Source organism: Onychostruthus taczanowskii, unplaced genomic scaffold (assembly GCF_017590055.1).
Source record: "Onychostruthus taczanowskii isolate IOZ18803 unplaced genomic scaffold, ASM1759005v1 scaffold61, whole genome shotgun sequence".
In the NCBI taxonomy this organism is placed as follows: domain Eukaryota; kingdom Metazoa; phylum Chordata; class Aves; order Passeriformes; family Passeridae; genus Onychostruthus; species Onychostruthus taczanowskii.
Genome location: NW_024503790.1, coordinates 3,210,720 through 3,234,345, shown reverse-complemented (window position 1 = coordinate 3,234,345; position 23,626 = coordinate 3,210,720). Strand labels below are relative to the sequence as shown.

The following is a 23,626-nucleotide window of genomic DNA, read 5'->3' as shown; positions in this document are numbered from 1 at the left end:
ACCTAGAAAGAAACTGTTCTGTGGCTAAAACTAGTGAGAAAATATTAAACCAATCATTTTTGCTTTTAAGAAGTGTTGTGTACCCTTGCTGGCAGAGCAGAAGTGTTTGTGTGCTAAGGCACTGTTGGGCCACCCCAAGAGAACTGGAGCATCTGCTCTGCCATGGTGCCACTGGGAGCAAAGCATGAGTGACTCTAGTTTGTAACATTGGGATTACTTTTCCATTTGATTTACCTATTCATTAATAATGATAGGAAAAGTTAGGAAAATTCCTTCTCATTATAAATTTATAACAGGGCAGAACCCAATTTGGGATGGAGTCCTTTAAAGATTTGGGATAATGCTTTCAGCAATGATGCTTTTTAATTGAAAGCTCAAGTGCTCTGTGTGTTAATGTTCCCTGAGGGAACCACAGGACAAACTTGGTTCAGAAGTGCAAGGATGGGTTTTTGGGCAATGGGCAGTGCTGGGGTGGTGCTGTCTGAGCAAACTGACTCAGGTAAATTTGAATTTGCCTCTGGCTTCTACTTTTGGAATCCATGTGATTTTGAGCACCTTCTGCCTCTGTTCACTAGTTCTACTTCCTTTGGTTGCCCTGATGTTCTTCTTTTGTTGTCTTCCATTACTCATTCTTCTGTTCTCAGTGCCTGAGGCTGACAGTTTCATACCTTGGTGACTGGTTTGGCTCCCAGATCCCTATTTATTCAGTTAATGTAGACAGCACTCCAGTTCTAGAGGAGTTGGAAAAGATACTTGTTTAAAAGCAGGAACACAACTTTAGGAGGATAACTTTAGGGATCTTAAACACCTTTCCTGATTTGTTCCAGCTGTGGCTAGAGATCCAAATCCAAACTCTCTTGTGCTGCTGAGCTGGGAGCTGTGCATCCACTGCAGAGCCAATACTGCATGATGGCTTCTGGCACTGAGAGTTTGCAGGATTTACACTTTATCCCTGGGAAGAAGGGTTAGGATGTGGGGTGAACCATTTCCAGAGAGCAGGCATGCTATACAGCTTGTTACAGGAGGATGACAGCTTAAAAGAAATTTAAAAACTAATCCTTCCACACTCATTGAAGACTACACTAAAATTCCAACTGAGGAGGCCACGCATGACAATCATATTCCCTCCTTACACAGAGCAACTCGATTGTCTTATTAGAACAGAAAGCAAAGAGAAATGTCCTGGATGTAGTGTAGGAAATTGTCTTTACTAAATCTAGCCCAGCATATATGAGTACCATATATATTATTTGATTTTGCCAGAATTACAAAAACATGGGGGAAAATTGTTAATGTAAGTTGACTACCAGAGTAAATCACAGCCTAATTATTCTTTTTTTTTCCTGGCTAAAATTAGAATTTGATATAGTGGTCAATAGACATTTTCTTTAATTTTTGAGACATAATTTCTAATAGCTAATCCAAATGAATTGGAGAAAGTTGCTGCAGAATTGAAAAAATAAATTATCTGAATTTTATGGTGACTTACTGGTAAATCCCCTTAGCTGGAAGCTTTAATTTACCTCATATTTCATTTTTTTTCCCTCCTCTAACTGGCTTATGGGTGAATATTAGGGCAAAATGATTGCTACTTTCTTAGTGCCACTGGGGTGCTGGGAGCAGAGTGAAGGCAGACCCCAGGCTGTCTCACAGGGAGCAAAGGCCAAGGGCTGCAGGGGCAGTGGGTAGGGCATGGTGGAACATCTGCTCCCTGGCATTGCTGCCTGCAGCAAAGGCTGGCCCTTGGCACCCTTGCCTGTCCTCCTGGAGCTGTGTGACACTGTACTGGAATGACTGAGGCACTGCAACCTCCCTGGGTTTCCCATCTGGAGCTGGTGTCCCTGTAGAGCAACTGCATTGTTAGTCCTATTCTTGGTTAAACAGGTAAATGCTGTGTTCTGTGTTGAGGCTACTGGTTTAAATATCCACAAACTCTTTATGGGGCTTTACACAGCAAACCCATCTTTCCTCAAAAAGTCCATTAAAGGGGCTGGGACTTTGGAGTTGTACTTCATTTTAGCCTGGGGTGTATTTCCTGTAGCCAGAAGAGTTTAACTAGACGTGATTTGAGTGCAGTCTTTGTATTTCTGAGGGAAACAAATAGGCTCAGAGCTGCAGAAGGAATGGCAAGAATGATGGATCCAAAGCCCACAGTGTAGAAGGTGACTGAGCTCGACCTCCTGCTAGGGAAGTATGTGCTTCTGTCCTTCTGAGTCCAGTATCCTTAGTTCCTGGTAATGTATATTCTGTTCAACTTCCCCACATAAAATTGGATGGTGGAGCGTTAGGTGGAGTATACTTCTTTAGAGAACCTCTTGGAAGAAGTGCTTGTTTTGGAATATTTGCCTGTATTTGCTGAACCTAGGAATTGGCAGTTGTACATCACAAATGCAGTGACATGTTGTAAGAGTGGGTTTGTCCACACATTATCTTGGTTAAGTCTTGGGTTTATTCCTAGAAGACACCTTTAGATTCTGTACATGGAGAGAGTAAAGGGCAAAACCAATTCATTTCTATCATGTGAGGTTTTTCTAATCATCTCTTCTCACACTTGAGAATATTTTTGTGGAAACACTTGGCATTCCTTGCTTCTAAAAGTAAAGTAACTTTGTGCAAACAATTGACAAGAAATGGGGTTCCAACATTGTCATTATGGCTATTAAACCTGTCTGAACTGTTTTCCTTTGTGCTGCTTGCCATAGCAACGGCGATGTGTTATTTGCTGAATATCCATAACAGAATATTTGAATATATTCTTAACAGTTTTACTTCTGTATATAGCTCACTATGCCAAATCATCACATTAACCTAATTAACCAAGCCAGACCCACATCTGCCATGGATTGACAATTAAGAATTTTAAAAGAACTTGGTATTTTACCTCCCTTTTAATGAAACCAACCCAGACACCAATTGCCAGCATAGCATCAGCTTTTATCAGTGTGCTGATAAAAAATTATTCATGACTCAGACTGCACAAACTCCTGGCACATCTCCTCTCTTGCTCTTATCAGCTGGATGTTGCTCTGTGCGTGTGCCCCTGGAAAGGTAACAGCAAGCAAGTTTATCCCACACCATCCATGCACGGAGTCTTGTGCAGTTCAGTGCCTCTGTGCCTTAGTAACAATTGGTCTGAGTTTTAAACAGTGGGAGCTGGAAGCTGGGAAACTTCAAAGATATCAGCAGCACTTCAATTCTAATGGCTTCTTTCTTATCATTTTATTGCACAGGAATTAAATGAAAATATTTGGTGCTTTGCTGGCATGCTGGATGAAAAAAATCCCCATTTAGTACCTCTGGTATTACACAGGTCACAGTGCTGTAGTAACCTGTGTGTACACATTACCTATGTATTGCTGTAGTAACTTGTGTGTACAGAAATCACACGTAACATTAGGTAATTGCAGGTGTGGGAGATTCAGTTCACTAGGGGTTTGTGTCTCCTGGTAGAAAACCTTAGGCTGAGGAGCAGAATGGGTTCATTATATAGATGGAGCAGAGTTCATATAGTACTTCAAGTAACCCCTTAAAAATGCTTTATTCATCCTCATCCACACAAATTCTCATTGTCTTTGCAGACCAGGAGGGATCTGGAAAGCCAGGCAGTGCTCCCAAAGACACATGATAGAGCAGGGTACACACTGCTGTGGAGTCAAGGTGGTTGTGCCAGTCCTGGCAGCGGAGCTGTTCCCAACTAGTGCAGCAGCACTCCCTGTGTTCCCAGGCTGTGCAGGCTAGGAGAAGGCAGGCAGAGTCCTGAACAACCTTGTCCCTCAGAGCATGGATCTTGTTGCTTTAATGAGCCATAGAAGCACAGAAGGAACTGCTCAAGCCTTGGAGGGAAGAGACAGATGTACGCTCGTGTGTGCACACACAGCTGACTTGGCATTTCATTGTTTGTGGGTGATGTCAGGGTGATGTGACCCATGTAGAGTCCCCAGGGTTACCTGTCCAAAGGGTGTCAGGGAATACTGCAGTGAGGGCTGTGACTGGAGTGAATGGTTGTGCCAGTGTTTCCCTGGCAAGAACAGGAAAGCTGTTTGTGGCAGAAGTTGCTGTGTGTTTGTGGGGAGCAGCCTGAGTTCCTGCCACTTGCATGTGGGGCTGGGAGAACAAACCCAACAGCTCTCCAGCATCGCTGTGTTTGGTACCAGTGAGGAGCTGTGAATATGTTGGTCCCATCATTTCTCTCATCTCTTGGTCTTGCCTGGATATCCACATGGAAACTCAAGCTGCCTGGGAATGCTGGCCTGGTGTTACAGGGGCTGGAGGTGAGCTGGCTCAAGGGAGAAGCACTGTGGGCTGTGCTCCTTGGCTAAGCCAGGTGCCCATTTCTTGCTGAAGAAGAGGCAGGTCTGTCCCTAGGGGCTCCAGCACCTGCCACTCTGAGGGGAGCACTGGGCAGGAATTCGGCATGGACTGGCCCTCCACACCTCCGTGAGGCATCAACCAAAGGTCCCTGACTTGCATCAGGAAGTTGCTTCTTGTTCCTCAGCACCAAGGGATGCCTCTGTTAGTCTGATACTATCTTTTGCTACAATGCAAACTATGAAGTAAAACAACTGTGTGGCTACATCATGTCTCTGCTAAGCATGTGGATCACCTTGGAAGAATAACCAAGGAGAGACATAAATTCCTTAGAATTCATCAAGAAAATGGTAGTTCTTTGCCAGTGTGGCAACTAGAAAAGTTTCCATTTCCAGCATATTTTGATGTGCAGAAGGAAACAACTGTCTTAGCTGATCCTATGGCTGCATTAGTATTTGTGGGTATTTATAGGACACTGTACCAGATGAGCTTTCTGACCGTCGGGAGTGAGCCTGTCATTCTGGAGCCTCTTCATCAATGTGCCTTTCACGCTCCACGAGATTAGCAGCTGCTGAAAATAGGAAAAAGGAATTTTCCTTTCTTCTGTCTTAGAAGAGGCCCATCACACCATTCTCCTTTCGTCTGGGCTCGGAAACAGCTTCGGTCCTTAGCAAAGCCAAAGCACCAACAGGTCTTTCTAAAGAAGTTCTGCTCCCAGGAGGATCTGAGGGAAAATATCCTTTTTGTGTGTTTAGTCACATACATCAAAGGAAACAACCGTTGCAGTCTTGGTTTGCATTGTGCAGGCATTAGCTGTGGTCCAGTTCTGCAGGGCTCTGCTCAAGGAGGCTGAAGTGCCCAGGCTCATCAAGCTTTGACAGCGATGGGGCAGACTCAGCCAGGCCAGAACATGCCACTCCTTGGGGCACATCAGTTTTGAGGACAGAGCGATTTCCTTGATGTCGTGGGAGCCCCTTCACAGCCCCCCGGCGCCGTGCATCCCGTGCTGAGTGGGAACTGTGGCACTGTCGCTCAAACTGTGCCCGAGGGATGGGCAGGACTCCCTCAAACCCTTAACATCTCCTTGGCCACCCTAACGCGGTGCTCTCTGCAAATCACAAACCCTCATCTCCCCGCACAGTGCCAAGAACGCCTGTTTCACCCGAGCATCGTGCACTGCACCCCGGAACGCTGCGGTTGTGGAAGAGGGCCTACAGCACCCCGAATATTCAGCTCTACTGAAAAATGGCGAGATAACCTTTGAGCCTGGGGGCCGCCGGTCAGGGCAGGGAAACAGCTCCCGGGCTTCGTCCGCCACTTAGAAAGGGGGCAGAGCCCGGGAGCTGCTCCCCGCCCGGAGGGTTCTCCGCTCTAGGGGCTCGGCACCTCCGTCCGTCCCGGAAGCGCTGGCACCAGCCCGGCGGGGCAGACTCTGACCAGGACAGGGCGGTGACAAACGCGGTTCGCAGGTGGCGCCTCTCACAAAACGGCCCCGGGGCGTCTCGGCGGGGGTAATTTCGCTCTCTCGGTGTAGCCACGGCTCCGGTGCAGGGGGCGGGGCGGCTCCGCCGGGCGGGGACTGGCGGCCGCGCCAATCGCCGCCTTTGTTTGGGGTCACCGGGCGCGGGGGGGGGCGGTGCCCGCCGGGGCCGCGCGCAGCCAATGGGCGGGGCCGGGGCCGCGGCCGGCCGGCCGGGCGGCGCGCCCCATTGGTGCCGCGCGCCGTCATTCTGGCGGACGGCACTGCTCGTTGGCCGCCGGCGCGCGCGGCACCGTGCGTCAGCAGCTTAATTCCGCCTCCCCCGCGGGGCGATTGGTCCCGGCGGCCGTCAGTTGCGTATCCTCGGCCCTCCAGTGGCTGCTGCGGCCGTCGATCACGCGTTCCGTCCTGCCCCCGCTCACCCGCCCAGCGCCGCCACTGAATGGCTGAGGCGCGTGCCACTGAAGCGCTGCCGCACTGCCATTGGCGGGGCGCTGTGTCCATCGCGCCCATCCCCTGCGGGGACCCGCCCCCGGCCTGCCACGATTGGCCACGGGGGATGTCAGTGCGGCAGATTGACCAATGGGAGGCGCGGGGCGTGCGCGGTGCGCGCGGGGCGGCCGGGCCGGCGGCGGCGCGGGAGGAGGCGGCGCGCGCCTGGTCCCGGTCGCGGGGCGGGCCGGGGGCGGGCGGAGCGGCGGGCGCGAAGGTGAGCGCGGCGCGGGCCTGGCCCCGCCGGGAGCCCCGGGGCGCCCGACTGAGGCCGAAAGTTGCCGGCGCGGCGGGAGCGGGGCTGGCGCGTCCGCAAGGGGGAAGCGCCGCTCTGCTGCCGCTCCTGCCCCCGGCCCGGCGGGAGCGGGGCCGTGGCCCTGGTTCGGCGGGAGGCGGGTTGGATATTTCATGTTATTTGGAATAAGTTTGTCCCGGCGCGTTCGGGCAGCGGTGCTACCCCGCACCCCGCCGGCCGGGTGGTCGCGGCCGGTACCGGTGTCGGCGCCTCCATTTTACACGGGCGGGAGGAGAGAGCGGAGGGCAGTTCACATCCTCTGCCTAAATCCGGTTGAACGTGCCAACACCCCAGGGATTGGCCTGGTTGTAGTTGGGTACCTCAAGGAACGGTGTTTAGTAGTAATAAGGATTTATTTTTTTCTTTATTCGCCACAGCACATGTACATCCTCGCCTGGAACCCATTTGCATTCTTTACTGGGAAACCCCTTCATAGAATTTAAGGGTTCTTATCCCACCTTTTATCTGGATTTTTTTTTTCTCAGACTGCTTTGGGAATATATTTTTTGGGTTGTTTCTTGGTGGCTGTAGAGCCCCTTGGGCACAGGTTTGAGTTTTGACTGCACCGTGAAATTCAAAGGCTCTGCAGAAATCTAAAAATTAAGTAGTAGAGGTGATTTTGAGTGTTGTTGGCTTCAGTTTTCACTGATCTCTTTGATGCTCCTAAATCCATTAGTTCGATCTTTTCTTTGGTCTGGACAGCATCGGGCTTCATTCTTTTCTCACTTGCGTTGAAGTACATGATTAACTGCGCTGAAGTAGCGAAATGCCACCTGGCTAACAGGGGTGTGAGCGAGGAGAGAGCGAGCGTTCACCTGGATTTCCTGGCTCAGGTTGTGACGTTTTCGTTCTCTTGGGGGTGACAGTATTGTCACCAAAGCACAGTCGGGTTCGATTCACTTTTCGGGCTTCCTGTGCCAAGGTACGATGGATTTTTCCTGTGTAAAGCACAGGTTTCAGTGTGCTCAGCCCTGTAAAGCTGCGGCTCTACGGACAAGGCAGGTCACTGATCCCTGGCTGGGAAGGTAACTTGTCCTTTCCTCTTGTTATTTACTGCAACTTTTGTCGTGTTTGGTCTTGGTAAATGGTTTCAGGGGGCGGCGGGTGAGGTGTGTGTCTTTGCTGGGCAGCTGTGTTTGCTCTTTCGAGCAGGGCTGTGCAGGAGCTGCCAGCGAGACGCCCGCTGTGCCCGGCGCTGCCGTCCGGTGTCTCTGCTGGCTGGGCCGGCGCTGTCGCTGCTCTGTGCCCGTGCAGAGCATCGCGGAGGTGGGAGCGGAGCAACCCCGGCTCGGCACCGGCGCCCGGGGTGTTCTCGTACGAAGTCACAGAGCTGCTCCCCCGCTGACCTACTTTTGCGGTGGATTTTCAAGGAGACGACATATAAACCATTCATTCCTTAAACCTAAACTCCACCTGTCAGAAACTTAAATGAGAATGCTTTTAAGGCGTGATTCAAGCAGAGTGTTTCACCAGTAGTGCAGGTGCTGGAGGAGAGAACACAAGTTGCTTTAGATTTTAGTTACTTCAATGAGTTAAAAGCGGATGTAAATGGCAGCTCGCGGGCCGGCGCTGCTTTCACTGGGGAGCCGCCTGCTCCATCCCCCCAGCGCGGTGCAGCAGCGAGAGCCTCTGAGCAGCAGCACACGGCTCTGCAGACCTGCCTGGCTTTGGAGCTCCCTGCCGAGCTGCCGTCGGGGCTTCTTGTGCTCCGGGAGCAGCGGGAGATCCCCGGCGGGAGTTGAGGTTTGGAATGAGGCTGGCGCCGCTGTCCCCTGGCTGCAGGAGAGAGTTCCACGGCTTGGAGAACTCGGGTGAGTTTCCTCTTCTCTGGTTTCCTCGGGCAGGATGAGGCTGCTTCAGTGACCAAGCGGCTCTTGCCATCCTGCAGCAGAGGGTTTGTGGGTTTTGTAGTTCCTGCTGTGTTTTGTGCATCTGAGCTGAGCCGGGAGGACTGACCCTTGGCGGTGCCATCTTGGCACTGTGATAGCTCTGAACTTGATCAGGGGATGCTAAGGGGGGTTTTAAAAACTTCCTTTTTCTAATTTGAAGTTCAAAACAGGAAGAATGTACACAGGCAGCCTTTTTAATTTTGTGTTCTCACAGCCAGGTACCTCTAACGGAGAGCTTTGCAGAGAGGAGTGCCCGTGTGTTTTGCGTGTGGCTGTCGCAGGGGCTCAGAATTTTGTTGTGCGCTGAGTTCAGTTCCTGCAGTTGTTGAATTTTCTGTCTGTTAGTTGAGGCAGGGTCATAGATGGGATGGTAGGAGGGATGTTTCTCCCAGCAGCTCCTGAGCTGAGGGTACTGGTGGTGTGGGCTGACTGAAGAGGGCAAGTGGAGCCTCAGATGTTAGTGCCTTTGGAGGGACTATCAGGGGAACAACAGCCTTCTGAAAACAAAACATTCTGGTTTAACAACATTTGGTTGTTAAACAGCAAAATACTTCCTTTGTGAAAATGTTACCTAAGGTTTTATTATTTAAACAAACCTGAACTTAGGGTGTGCTGATGGCTGGGGTTGTGTGCTGCAGGATCAGACTGTCGCGGGGAGGAGGCAGCATTTGACGCTCGGCTCAGTCCACTCTTTGCCCTAGAATTTTTGCTGAATCTCAGTGCTGGGATTTTACCAAAATTTCTGTTGTCAGAATTGAAAGCAAACTGTCTCCTGGTGAAGTTTCTAGACCCTCTTCATGGGCGGTCAGCCAGCAGGACGGGTTCAGGGAGTGGGCTTCATTCCCTTTTTCCAAACAGGAGGAACTATATGTTTGTGAGGTCGGTTTTTTGTGTACTTTTGGTACTACAGTCATGTTATTCCCACTGTAAGGCTTAGGGCTTGTTTAAAACTCTGATTTTTAAATTTATTTCTGCATCTCTTCTTGTTAATGATTTTCACAATTACTTTGGCTTAAAGGTTTTTTGTTTTATTTTTGTCAGTTTTAAAGCTACGTATGTAGGAAACCTTCCTGGAGACGTGTTAACTCAGATTTCATTTTCTGCATCAGTTGATGACGTATTGAAACGATGATGTAGAAGCACTGTTAAAACGGATACCTTTAAATTTAGTATTTAAAGACTCAGGTGACCTTACATTACTAGTGGTTTTGAATGGCTCTTATAAAGACCTCCTTATATTGGTAGATGTTGTTGGAGGAAGGGGCAGTAGCTATCCTCCCTCTGTCCAGACAGCCTTCAGAAAGAGGAAGCTGGAATGTGACCTTTCTTTTTCAGTGTCCCTCTGTCTCTGCTTCAGTAAGCCACATGTGTTTGAAAGGAAAAAAACCCCAACCAACAAACGCAAACAAGGCTGGGTGGAGTGCTCTGGAATACCGGCTGGTTAATTGAAATGCAGTGCTTCCAGCAGCTTCCTGCAGCTTCGGTGTTCCCTGGCTTCCACTTCCACACCTTGCTGAGTTTTCCCTTTGTAGTTTTCTCCCCTTGCTTTGTGTCCTGTTTTCACCTTCCTTGGCTCCTGGCAGCCCTGTGTTGTGTTAGTGCTTGTTAAACCCCGTGGGTTTGGAAAGGCAGGGTTGCCTGTGGGTGCTGGTGCCTTTGGGGTACAGCACCCACCCTATTGCCAGAGCAACGCTGAAGGGCCGCTCCGTGCTGAGGAGCAGTCATGGCACTGGGTGAATGGCAGCACACTGTTCTCACTGTCATTGGAGTGCTCGCTGTCCTCCTGCTCACATCGCTTGCTTTGGTTCAGGGGGCTGGGTTTTTCCAGCCAGCTCTCCAGGTGGGTTTCCAAACTCAAACTCTTTGTGGTATGAAAAGAAAATTGAAAATATCTGCTGCTGGTGGCTACCAGCATGTAGGGTCAGAGTAAGTGACTGCCCTGGCCTTAGCCAGTATGTGAGGACTTTTGGGAAATGTGTTGTAGTGTTGAGAACATCTGTAGTATTGGAAACTGAATAAAAAGGTGGTTGATTTTTTTGCTAGACTTGGCCAGTGCTATCCACCACTCCTTGGCTTCATTGCCAAGGCTTCATTGAATTTGATGATGTAATTTTAGTGAAAACCAAGGGGTGAAGGAATTGATGACATGTCTCAACCAGAGTTGTTGGTGATGGTGAGCAGTGGTTTCATCGTTCTGGTGCACTTGTCAGATGTAGCAGCAAAGTGGTGAAAGTCAGGTGTGAACATGAGCTGCAAGGAGAGGCTGAAGCCACTGCACTGTTTGAACACTCCTAGAGGTTGCTTTTAGAGTAGGTCCTTGTATGCACCTTCTGACTAAAGGAATTCTCTTGCTCCGTTAGCAAGTGCTTGGAACCTGCCTAGGTGGGAGAGGGAGCGGAGCTTGTTCTGCTGGTGGGGGAAAGTAGACTCAGAAATGTTGTGCAGGGCACTAAGCATATGGCACAAGAAATGGTTGTGATTGTGGGTGATTGTGTCACCCAGCCCTCAGCCAGTGTGAGGGCTTTCATTAGGGAAGATTTGGCTCTCAACCCTTCCCCAAAATGCACCATTTGCAGTTTAACCTAACTGGTGTTCACACTGAATTTACTTATAAAATGTCAAGAAACTTTATGCTATGTGAAAAGGACAAGGGACTTCAGTGTAGCACATTACTGGTGGGGAGAACTGGGCCACTGATGCACAACAGCAGCTTTAGCTATATTTGTGTTTCTTATGATTTTAGAATTGTTTGTAGAGTTTGTCATAGCAACAAAGTATTTATCACAAATATTCCAAGACACTAAGGCTAGATTCAGTAACTTCTAGAGGAAAATTGTTTTGTTGCTCATCCTTCATACTGCCACCATTCCTGTGATTCCCTCCTCATCCTTTCTGGGCTTTTTCCTGCCTTGCTTATTCCATGCAGGCAGCAGTCATGGCCATACACATGCTGGTTTGTGTTGGCCTTTTTGCTCCTTTTGTATATTTTTTACCTTTGCCTGAATTGCTTAGTCTTTCCTTGGTCCTCCCCTCAGCCTTGGGCTGCATCGCGTGCTGGTGGCCTGGGAGTGCATTTGCTTAGCCAGTGTGTGACCAAGTGCTGGCATCCAGCAGAGCCCTGCTGAGACAGCAGCACTGCAGAGCTGGACCTGGTTATCTTCTCTTAGCCACCCTTGATTGATATTTAGAAATCTGCTTTTGTTGCCAAGAGATTTACTACCATAATGATACAAATATTTCTAGCAAACAGACCAAGAGCTGTTGGGTTTGCTTCTGTTGCTGCTTGTTTATGGATGGAAGATGCCAGGATTGAAGTTTAACTGTGAGAAATAACGTGGCAGTCCTGCAGTTGTTTGGATCTGGAGTCATTCCTTGCATTTATTTCTTCCAGTTGGAGTTTATTGGATTTATCTGTGTCTGGAGGTCAGCAAGTGACTGGGTGACTATGGTGGCCTCTGAGCAGTGTGTTTTTGTGGCACCACTTGTGCATTGTGGGGCTGAAACTCTGCCACCTCAGAGACTGGTCAGTGGTGGTGGGATCAGCTGGATGCCTGCCCTTTCCCAAAATAAGCATGATACTGGGATTTTAGTAGTTTATTTTGTACTAAAGTGCCCATTTGTAATGTTTAACACCTCTTCTCTGTCTTGAGGTAGTTAAGGACATGACCAGCCCTGAGTTATTATTTCATAATAATCGGTTTATAAAACTTGGGTTTGTGAGTTTATGGCTTACTTGTGTTATTTATTTCCAGAATAGACCTGTCTGCAGATCACCAGCTGATGAACATCCTTTTGGCCATTTCTTTATTTTCTAATTACATGTTATATAGGCAAACTGTGGTAGTTAATGGGGCTGCAGGTCTAAATTCACCTCCAGGATCCGCAAAGATTTAAGAACCAGTTAAAAAAAAAGAAAAGAGGGTAAGGGGTTGTTTGGAGAGTGGGGGTAGAGCACAGACTCTCTGTGATTTGCTGTTGTGCACTTCAAAGTTTTATGGCCCATGGTGCATCCCTTGGGAGGATAAAGTGCAAGGAGCATGAAGAAACCCATAAAATGACGAAGGGTTTATGTGGTATAATTAATGTGGAACTTTCCATGAACTTTATAATACTTACACTTTCTTAATTCTATATGAGTTTCTGGTTTGCTAATAAGTAATCTTTAAGATTGCTAGTGGAACTTAAATTTTGCATTTTCATCCTGAATTATAAGAGGACACATTGTAGGCTGCTATATTTTAGTCTGTAGCTTCCTTACTTGAGTTCTCAGCTGTGGCTGTGCCTGTCTTGGGAAACATTTTTGAGCTGTGGCCAGCTCTGCACTAAAAACCCCCGTGTTGATAGAGCTTTACTGGCAAATCCTTCCCATGCCAGTGTGGCTCTGCTTGCACAGACATTTTTTATTGACACTGGATGGATTTGCAGATCTTGGTGTTGTTAGTCGCACCCGTGGCAAAAAATAAATGAGGAGAAAGTTCAAGTAAAAATCTGGATTTGCACAGTAAAACCAAATCAGTGCTGGGATGTTGCAGCTCCTGCTTTTAGCTACTGAGGAAATTTTAGTTGGGGATAAATGGGGGAGTTTGCCCGCTGGGTGCTCTACCTGTGCTGCTGGATGAGCAGGGCTGCAGAGCAATGGGGACCCTTGTTCCTCTGCCTTCACAGGAGCCCCCGTGGTGGTGGATGGGTTTGTCAGCTGCACTAGCAATGGCAGGTTTCATTCAAGCAAGGATAGCGTTGGGTAGTGGGGAGGGGGCATTGCTGCACCTCCCTAAAAATGTCATGGTGCTATTTGTGGGGGACAGGAAAGTGGTGGTTCGTTTGGAAGAATGGGAACTCTTGTTCCACCAGTGCCCTCAGTGCTCCTGGGTGAGTAATCCTCTTCTCTCCTGTTTCCAGCTTCCCTGGACTTTCCTCCCTGTAGGAATATGTTGTGTAATTACAGAAGGCTGAGAATCAGCAAGGATGAAGGCAAATGTGTGTACATCGTTTGGGGCTATGGGTTCTTCACTCTCATATCTGGTTGGCTGATTTCATCCTTTTCCAAGGTCAGACCTGGTTTAGAGGTCGCTGGATTTAGGATTTGCATCCCATACTGTGATGGTTGTGTTTATTCTGACCACACGGCTTGAGGAGTCCATAATGAAAAGCTGCTTGGATCGAGGCAGGAGGCCGTTGTTTTTCACATAGGGGATTTTTTTGGAGTGAGGAAATGCCATTGCTAAATGCAGAAAAGGGAGACATCCGTGAGATGTAGTCGTGTTACAGGATGGTGAGAATGACCTTCCATTGCTGTAATAACAGAAGGTGGGAGATGCTAACAACAGGAGTTGGAAGGTTTAGCGTCAGCAAGTTCTGACAACTTCTACCAAAACATTTTAAAGGGCTCTATTATCCATAGGCACTTTCTGGATTAATAATACTGATAATTGATGACAATGGAAGAAAGTTAATAAAACGAGCTGAATAATTAGAGGTCTGCCAGCCCTGCAAAATAATGGAATGAGTGATAGAGGGCTTGACTGATACGGAGGTAAGGGGAAGTAATACAATTAATGTCAATTAAAATGTGCCCATGGAAAATAAGCTGATGAGATGTAACTGGGATGTAGTTTGGCTGATAAAAGCAATAATGTGTGCTGTAAAATACTTTGCGCCTTAATGAATTGAATGTAGAGCAATGCAGTGTTTTGAATGAGAAATGGAAATGGTGTAAAATGAATGCAGGGAGTGGGAAGTGAGTATTGGCTGCATTGGGAGGTGGATCTGGAAATGGCTGGGAGCTGCTGGCATGGCAGGCCTTTGGCATGGCTGGTCTTTGCCACAAGCAAGTTGTGTTTTTGTGGATAACCCCAGGTAGCACAGCTTGGGTGTCTGTGAGGCTTTGAGTGGCTCAAGTGCAGGAAAATAGTGGTGACAGTTGTACGAGCAGAGCATTGGCTGGGGAAAGGATGTGCCCAAAAAGCCCTGTAGAGCTGATACCTTTTGAGGCTACCTAGAACAGAGGCTAGACAGTGCTAAAGGATAAAGTAGATTTATTAAAAGGCCGTCAAAGGATTCACCTTGGGCAGTACCAGAGCCTACACCCAAGGTGGACCCCGGGTCACGAGTTTTCACACTTTTATAACTTTTGGTCCATTTACATATTGGGATTAATTGTCTGATTACAGCTTCAGGTTATGCAGTCCCATCCTCCCAGATTGCTCTCCTGAATTCGCTGTTGTTAACACGTTTTGAGCTGCAACAGTGTCCTTGGTTCTGGGGCTGGAAAAGGATTGTTTTGTGTGACTGAACTGTGAGGAGGACTTGCTAACGCTTTATATGGAGTTCAGAGTTACATACTAGTGCAGTACAGAATCTGGATAATGCCAAAGCTAAAATTTAAGGCATCAGATTCATGGTCAAAAATACTCAATATCCAAATAAAAATCCTGGAATGGCATAATGGAGGGCACCCTCTCCCTGATTTCTTTAGCAGTCCAGCAGAAATCAATCCTGCCTGGCTGCTCCTTGCGCAGTAGGAAGTTGGGAAGTGGCAGCCCTGTTGATTTAGGCTGACACAGGCGCACAATGGAGTTCCCAGTAACTCAGGGAGCGTGCAGGACTCATAAATTACAGAGCAGCTCACGTTTATCATACACATCGCTGCTTATCTTGTAAACTCATCTGCTGGGCTTGCACGAGCAGTTGATTTAACAGCATGTATATTGTTGAACTTGACACATCCAAGAGTCTAATCAAGCTTTAAGAATACCAGGGATGTCTGGCTGCTGGTGTGAGGTCTCTGCAATTCCTAAGTAATTTCTAAGAATGATCGTGGGCCAGACTCTGTTGGGTTCACTGCAGGTCACAGGGAATGTCTGTGTTGTACAGAATTGCAGAGGAGTTTTATCATAGTGCTGGCATGTGTTTTATGATATAAAATGATTAGATGTGTAAAATTAAGTTAATGTCCTTTTTCTGTACATTTCCAACTGGGAAATGATTATAAATTAATTTTGTAGGGTAAAATGCCAGTGAGTAACTGTACTGCTTGTGTAGCACTGCCCAGGATCTGTCATGGGATGCATGAGGCTGGTGGAAGATGATAGAGATGTGGTGTGTTTGGAGGGAGATCTGATAAAGTTCTGCGTTGTGGGTGGTCTCTCTTATGCTGCTGCTTCGGTTCCCTTTCCTGTGGGGACTGATTTGGTTGATAAATATGCATTTCATGGGTGCTTTGATTCTTTTGATGGTGTTAGAGAAAGTGCTTCTGGTGTGGGAATGCAGGGCTTTTTGGGACTTGGGTCTTTTAAGAGGAATTGATGCACCTTCTACATGTTTAGCAGTAAAAAAGAATAATTTTGTATTTAGTATTTCTGCTTTTGAAACCCTTGGGCATGGTGAGATAGGAAAATTCCATCCCTCTTCCTCACTCTCATGTTGACAAACTACATTTACTTTCTGAGTTGTGAATGGAAATAGAAGTAACCTGGGTTTGATCAGGTATGGTGTGTTTTAGTTTTAAATGAACTAATAGACCTTGAGTTGCATTTCTGCTGCAGCTTGACAAAATTATAGCAGTTGCTGGGGCTCTGTGCTTATTTACTTGCAAATCCTGTCAAGTGTGAACTTCATTTATGACTTCCCTGGCAGGTCGTGCCGCCGTGGTCACAGCTTCTGCAGTGTTTTGTTGCTGTTGCTTGTAAAATTTGCCACTGAGGGAAATAATAAGCTAAAATAGGCACAGGTAAGCACACACAGGCTCCTTGTTCCCGAATACATTGAAGCTCTTCTAAAACTTTGCAACTGGAAAGAATTAAACTGTGTTTATATTTCTGAAATAAAGCTGCAGTTTCAACAGAAAGCTGTTATTTATCTTATTGGCATGGCAAATTGCTCTTTTTGGACAGGGGAACTGGGGGGTTTCCAAGTCCTGTCATCATTTGAGTCTCCTGGTTGCAACCACCCATTCTCCTGTGTGTACATCATGTGTCTCCTCTTTTTCCTAGATGATCATGGGAACAGCAATGGCAGTCATGTAAAAATCTTTTTACCGAAGAAGCTGCTTGAATGTCTACCGAAATGTTCAAGTTTACCGAAAGAGAGGCACCGCTGGAACACTAACGAGGTAGTTAAATCTCTTACTTATTCTTAAATGTACCAGCTTATTTAATGCTTATGGATTGTTTTGTGAGAGCATGCCATGCAAGTTACAGGATATGAATTTCCTGGCTCTGGAACCTGTTCCATAAATAATAAGTCATACATATTGAAAGTAAGCTTTAAGTGAGACTTGAAGGCAAATGTGGAAGTTGACTTCTGTTTTAGACTTCTAGGAGTCTATTGTTCGTGTGTGTGACTTGTCTCAGAGTCAAATTTCACATCACCTTAATGACCTGTTTCAAAGTGGTTTAAAATTAGATAGGTGTGTTTGTACCATGATGAATAAAGTGTTACTTTCCTGTGCATGAAGACTTCCAAACAGAAAAGTGGTGTATGTTCTTTCCTGCCACACAGGGCCCTGGGAAATAACCAGCTTACCTCTGTCTGAGTCATCTCCTTAAGAATAAGGAAAACACAGAACTGGGTGTTTTCTGCTGGAATCCAGTTACTCTGAGTATTGTGGTTCACAAAGATAACCTGTTACTGCATTATGGTTGGGGTAATTTAAATAAAAAAGAAGTATTTTAAATTCTTTGGGCCAAGGTGAAGTTAAAGAACAACCAGGTAGCTCTACAATCCCTAGGCTTTATTCCAGCTGTGCAGCAATGATGAATGCCCCATGGCAATACCCACAGTGTGAATTTTAGTTTTTAGTAGCTCTGTCTTAGTGTAGCTTTGCCATATTTATGGGACTCACTTAATAGAGGAAATCCACTTGGAGAAATGACTGTAAAACTCCAGTTAGCGTCTTGCTTATTGAGAGCTGACTGGTCCTGTTCCTCTGATCCCTCGTTTGTAGATCTAAACTTGTTAACAGAGCCTGTGCTCATGAGTTTAGCACCTGCAAGTGGCAGCTGAGTGCAGGATCAAACACAGCTCACTTCTGTGTGTGTGTTTGCTGAGCGTAGAATCAATCACAGAGCAGTGACTCTGTGTATTTTTCAAAATTTGAGTCCTTACCCCTCTTCCTTTTGGTGTCTGGAAGTTACAGTATTTATTTTTAACATACCCAGTACTGTGATAGAATGAATCAGGTCTTCAGGGCAGTTGCTGGCCGTGGCTTTTTTGTGTAGATGTTTTTGTTTTGGGTCACTGGAATTGAAATTTAAATCGTAGAAAATGTGGGTTGTTGTTTATTCTGTGATAGTGTTTGTATTAATGGGGACAGGGCATGGAGCAGTGGCAATTCCAGTGGCTCTGACAGATGATGTTTGGACAAACACAGCTAGGGGCAAGCAAGCTGTGCACAGGTTTGTGACAGAATGATGCTCTTCCCTCTTTCTGGAAAGAGCTGCTTGGAGTGGGGTTTAGTCACTAATGTTGCTGCTGTCCCCAGTGCAGAACTTTGTGCACACACGGCTTTGGGTAGGATTGGTGTGTGGAGCTTCCTGTAAGTACAGGATGTGGCAAAGTTCATTATGCAGCTGAAAATTGTTATTATTCATGAGCAGAAGCAGGAATGTGCAGGTGCTTGGTGTGGTGTATTAGGTTAGGAGGAGAATTTGGGAGCGTGGCTGTTCTCCTAAGGGTCGTGTCCGTTTTGGGGAGCAGGGAGTGAGCGGTTCTGCCAGTGCTCGCCAGTGCAGTGCTGGGGTGGGATTGTCTGGTGCTGTAATTCTGGTTGGATTGTTTGCTGATAGACACAGGCTGGGACGTTAAAACCAGACTCAGCCCCTGTTGGTCTTATTGGATGTCAGATTCCTCACTCATTTGTATCCCCTCTCTCTTCACAAATCTCTCACTGAGGCTGTTATGCCATGAGGATGTGTAGCTGGCTCTGTCCATGGGCTGTAGCTTGTGCTGACTGCCAGCCTGTGTGGTGTGGTGTGGCTGGTGCAGTGTCCCTGTTGCATGATTTAAATGAAATAGCTTTTCTTGTGGCCAGAGATTTTTTGGCCCCATTAGCTCAGAGGGGGGGAAAAAATAGAAAAAGCCAGAGTCTTATGCCTAGATGAAGTCTTGGAAATTTGTGTTAATTATGGGGGAGGAAGGAGCTGAGCTTCCAGATTTTCCTGCCTTCCCCACCCCCAATCTGAAAGTTTAATTCTGTGCACTGTTATAAAACTTGAAATTTTCTTAGGGTATAATTGAATAATAATGTTGGACTACATTCTGGAGGCATTCCTAAGGGAATAAATTTTTTCATCTGAGTACACAGGTGTTCTGCCTGTGCTTGTGAAGACAGAAGTTGTAAAGTAGAGAAGAAAAAGTTGTATTTTATACAGTGATATTTCCAGAATTTTTGTACTGATTCTGACCACAGAATCAGTGGTGTGTGTGTGTGAGGTGTCTCCTGGACAGGGACGTTTAGTAAAAGTTGGAAAAGAAATTAAATGCCTAAACAACTTACATATCTGACTGCGTGTGACAATGCTGTCCTCCCTCAAATGGTGTGTGTTGGGCAGTCACGGGTGTCGAGTCTCCACGAGCTGCAGAGTGTGAGTGTAGCAGACATTGGGTTCTTCCCCAGGGGTAGTGGGGGCCAAACCCTCTGACGCAGCTGAGACCCGACTCCTAAACCTTCCCTTTTGCGCTCTTTTGCACGGGGATGGTTCAAGGAAATTTGAACCAATTCCTTGAAGCCCAGCACACAGCTGGTGGGGGTGGTGGGCAGCAGGATGAGCATGTGCAGTCACTGGGGCTGCTGGTGCAGAGGTCAGGGAGCAGCCAGGGTAGAGCATCGCCATGGGTACACCGCAAATAGCTTTTCCTGAGCACTTACGTCTGCAGCCTGAGAATGATGGTCAGACGTTACTCAGGATTGGGTGGTTGGGAGGAAGAAATTGTGTCCTCTGAGAGCTGGGTGGGCTGTGGATGACTCTACATGTAGTAAAATCACGTGATGAGCAGCGAGAGAAATGGAGCGCTTAAAAATGGTTCAAACATGTTATTGAGGTGCTTGCTTTCCATCGGATCGTGCGTTTGCAACTGAAATGTTTGATGGAAATACATTTCCATACCAAGATGTCATCTTGTCTTAAATCAAGTTTATAGCGGTTTTTATATTTCCTACTGAAGGAAGTGTTCCGTCTAATTCAATTTTTTTTACCAGAGATAGAAAATCTTAAGTTAAGCCTAGCAATTTAATTACAGATTTACATTTTTGAAATGCCTGTAAAGGTGCATTGTGCTTATTTCTCCAGCTCTGGGAGAGGATAGAGACGGGGCTTTCATATTATTTCTCACATTAAGACAAATGAGTTAGTTGCGAAAAACTTCTGCAGTGCTTTGTGCTTGTGAGGGAGTTCCTCACTCTAAGGGTTTAGTTGTTGTTCACTGTGAACCATTTTAGGGTTTGTGAAATGCAGATCCAGTTTGGTTTCAGTGAGTGGATGGAGCAAAGGCTTCTGGCTCGGCATGCTGGCAGTGCGCCTTGAAGGAGAATTTTGGGAGCACTGGATCTCGGCTCTTCCATGGGAGCAGGGCTGGGTTTTCAGAGCAAGGCTGCACAGAGCCACCCTGCAGGTGCCCCAGCTGAACTCCTGTCCCCTGGCAGAGGTGGTGAAGGTGGTGCCTCGTTACCTGTTAGTCACTTTGGGCAGCAAGATATGTTGTCTGCAGGAGATACATCCCGCTGCTTTCTGTCTGGGAAGCGGGAGCTTCCCGGGGTGCTGGGCTCAAGGATGTTGGAGTAACCTTGTCTCTGCACAGCGCTTGCCAGACACAGGATTGCAGCTCTGAACAGAGATGCCGTTCGTTAACAGTTGGCAGCCGCAGTCATTAATCATCCTTGTAAACACTTAATGACACGGTGCGAGAAAGAAGAAAAAGTTAAACATTGGAAATGTAAAATGCTATCTTGGGCTTTGGTTCCAATAGGATTCTCTATTTACAGTCTGTTGGGAGAAGCCCAGAACTTCCATGGTAGAAAAAGCCAGCAGCAATTGCTCCATGTGCTTAGGCTTGTCTGGAGGGGCATGGCAGAACTGCCCTGCTCTCTAGAGTCAGCCAGAATCCACATTTTGCAGATTCCAGGCTCAGGTACTGCTTGGGAGAGTATTCAAATAATGCAATTATGAAACTGTATTTGAGCATTATTTAGCATAGGAAGAAACCCTCTGCCTCTGCTGCCTGGGGGCCCGAGTCGCGTGTTCACTGACATCTCGATGTGCTCTGGCATCCTTGCTGTGCTCGCATGACAGTGACATTCTCCTTTTCACTTGACAACGAGTTATTTGCCGTCTTTTCTCTAAAGCACAGAGAAGATCTTGAAGGTTTGGAGAATTGCCTGAGGGACGTGAGGGACCCAGACTGATAGGGGGAGCGAGTCTGGAGCCTTGGGGCTGGCTGTGATGCTCTGAAATGCTGGCAGGAGGAAGTGAAAGCAATACTCTTGCTGCCTGCTCCTCCAGCTCCCCTCGGCTGCCGGCAGCTGAGTGTCGGGCAGCTGGTCACCGCACGGCTCCTGTCGCCGCACGTTTGTACATTGAAACCCTGCTCTGCTGCAGACCCGGCAGCAGGGCTATTGCTTTTTTTCTTTTTCTTTTTTTTTCTTTTAATGTTTCTAAGTGCCTTTTAGAATTGACTCTTACATCAGAAAAGTTAAAAAACCTCCTTGTTTTAAGGCTGCCCAGGACTGTGCGGTGTATTGTAACTCTGCACTGCATGTTCCAGTCCATTCCTTATTCACCATAGTAGCTGAATGTGTTACAAATATGTGGTGTTGAGCAAGTGTATGGGACCAGTTTCTGTTTCTCAGCTGGAACAGGGAAGGGTTTTGTTGGTCTAGGTCACAGTGTCCCCTAAAGATGGCAAAACTGTGGAAAAGGAGCAGTGTTCAGTACAGCTCCCTATGGACTCTGAAGTCCAGCATATTTTTTTAAATGCCTTACATCAGTTCATTCAGATATGTTCAGCTGGAGCTCAGGGTTCCCAAAGCCAGAGGCTGCTGGCAGCTGTTGGGAGAACCCTGTGCCTGCTTAGGAGCACTCCCAGGGCTGGGACATCCTCACGGTGTGTGTCAGCTCTGGGGTTTCTCAAAAGCAATAAGAATATTGAATTTAGACTAATTGCCTGCTGCCCATGTGATCGCAGTATAAAACACTCTGATAGTGATGGCAAATGCTGTTACTAGAAATGCTGTTGGTTTCTGTTCCACCTGATGATTCCCCGCTGGAGGAACAGCAAGCAGGTGGTTGCAGACCAGCTTGTGTGTGCTCCCACATAGCAGCTCCTCCTGCCCCTGCTGCTCTGGCACCTGGGGGTGCCCTTGGTGTGCTGCTGAGCTGGGGACTGAGGCACATTGTGACGAGGGTTTGGGAATGGCAGGCGATACCTTGTTGGGGGCAAAGTGTTTGCCAAGTGCTGGAGCAGCCAGAGTATCCATAAAATCCAGAGGGCCAGTGTTGGTTCTCATCCTTTATTTCAGCGGTGGTGGTCTGTGAGGTCCTGTGCCTCGGAGACACCTCTCGCACTGGCTTTGTCACCAGTGAGCTGGGTGCCTGTGCTGCCAGCCCGTGGTACTGTTCATCCAGAGCCTCCCCTCCTCTTGGCCACCAGCAGGAACGTGAGGAACCCCACTTGCTTTACAGAAGAAAGAGCTCGGCGAGTGAAATGCAAGGGAAACAGTGTTTGCAGTGTGAGGAGAGCAGAGCAGCAGCCAAGTGTTGGTACACCTGACTGGGGCTGTCTGGCACGTGGGGGCGGCTCCTCCCGCTGCGCATGTGGCTGGGGTTTCAGGCTGATCGGTGAGCGAGATGGCAATTTCTTCAACAGAAGCACTTAATTGTGGGTTTATTTTGTGAAATTAATGAAATTCTGTGCTTTGCTTAATGTGCAAAGCAGGAATGTGTTGCTGGCGTTGTGTTTGCAGTTCCTCAGTTGTGTTTACAGCCCGAGTGACTACTGTGAGCTGGCTGAGGATTGAGCAATATTGGAAGGTTACCTACCAATCCAGGTGATTTGAACAAGGGCAGTAATACCTGTTCATGCTATGCTGTTCATGCTCAAACACAGATCCTCATCTTCATCTTGGAAAATCTGTCTTTTTTCCCTTCCCTTTGGTTCATGTTAGGGTCAGTGAAAAGGAGCTGGGCAGTTAGTATGTCAGAGTGCTGGAACTGGAGTGACTCCTGTAAAGCAGAGTAAACAGATGGAGGGTTTGGAGTAATTCACTGCCCTTGTGACTTTAAAAAAAAAGTCCAAGTTAAATTCTTTTGAATAAATTAAATTAACGAATTAATTTTTTACACTTAATGATAGCCTAAAGAAAAAAAACCCAACTTCATAGTTAGTTTTAGCATATTGTACACAAAGTATAAAATGTTGATGGTATTTAACCGCCTGACTGGCATTAGTAACCTGTCACAGTACCTCTGAATATTGGTCAGTGGTATTAGGGTTTTTTGCTGTTTGACAGTTCCAGGTTCCTCCACAGAGGAGGTTGTAGATGACCATAGTTCAGCAGCAACAAATGTGTGTCCAGATACCTGTACAGTGGCTCCAAATCCTTTGTCTGTCTGGTGGGAAAATAAGGTGGAGTATTGTTTCCTCCAGGTGATGGATCTGGTGTGATTTTCTTTACCTGTGTCATCTGCTGTGGCTTGTCCTTGTTAACTGTACATGATTATCCTGAAATGTAGTATCAAAAGCAAAAGTGGAATCTGGTGTGTGGGGAATTAAAAGTTGGAGTTACCAGTTATGGAAACTCTTCTTGAAACATGAGGGAGTCAGGAAAGTGGATTAATTCTGTTAGTATTTACCTTTTTATCTGCAGGAGCACCAGCGGTAGTGGTGGGTACCCCTGCACTGTGTGTCTGTGTCTCTGGCTTGCCCAGCACTGAGTAAAATACTCAATGGTGTTACACAAGGTGTGCTTTCCGTGTTATGCAAGGAAAATTGTACAACAAAGTCAATTTAGAAACTCAGTCTCTCTGCCAGGGCCTGGCATGTACACAGGAATTGGTTTACTTGGCGAATGAATGGGAACTGAGGAGATTGTATTTTGTAGGGGATTGAAATCCTGTCATCTTGGTCTCAGGTTTGCTTCTCTTAGGGTGGCTGTTTCATTTGGAAGAG

The 23,626-nt window shown here is 47.1% G+C and overlaps 1 protein-coding gene across 1 annotated transcript in view; it reads left to right on the top strand.

Moving 5' to 3' along the window:
- Positions 1-23,626, top strand: part of CAMTA1 (calmodulin binding transcription activator 1) — a 239,247-nt gene that overhangs the window by 7,413 nt on the left and 208,208 nt on the right. The window contains exon 3 of the mRNA XM_041419802.1: positions 16,456-16,574. Coding sequence (XP_041275736.1) covers positions 16,456-16,574 — 119 coding nt within the window. The remainder of the gene's footprint in view (positions 1-16,455; positions 16,575-23,626) is intronic.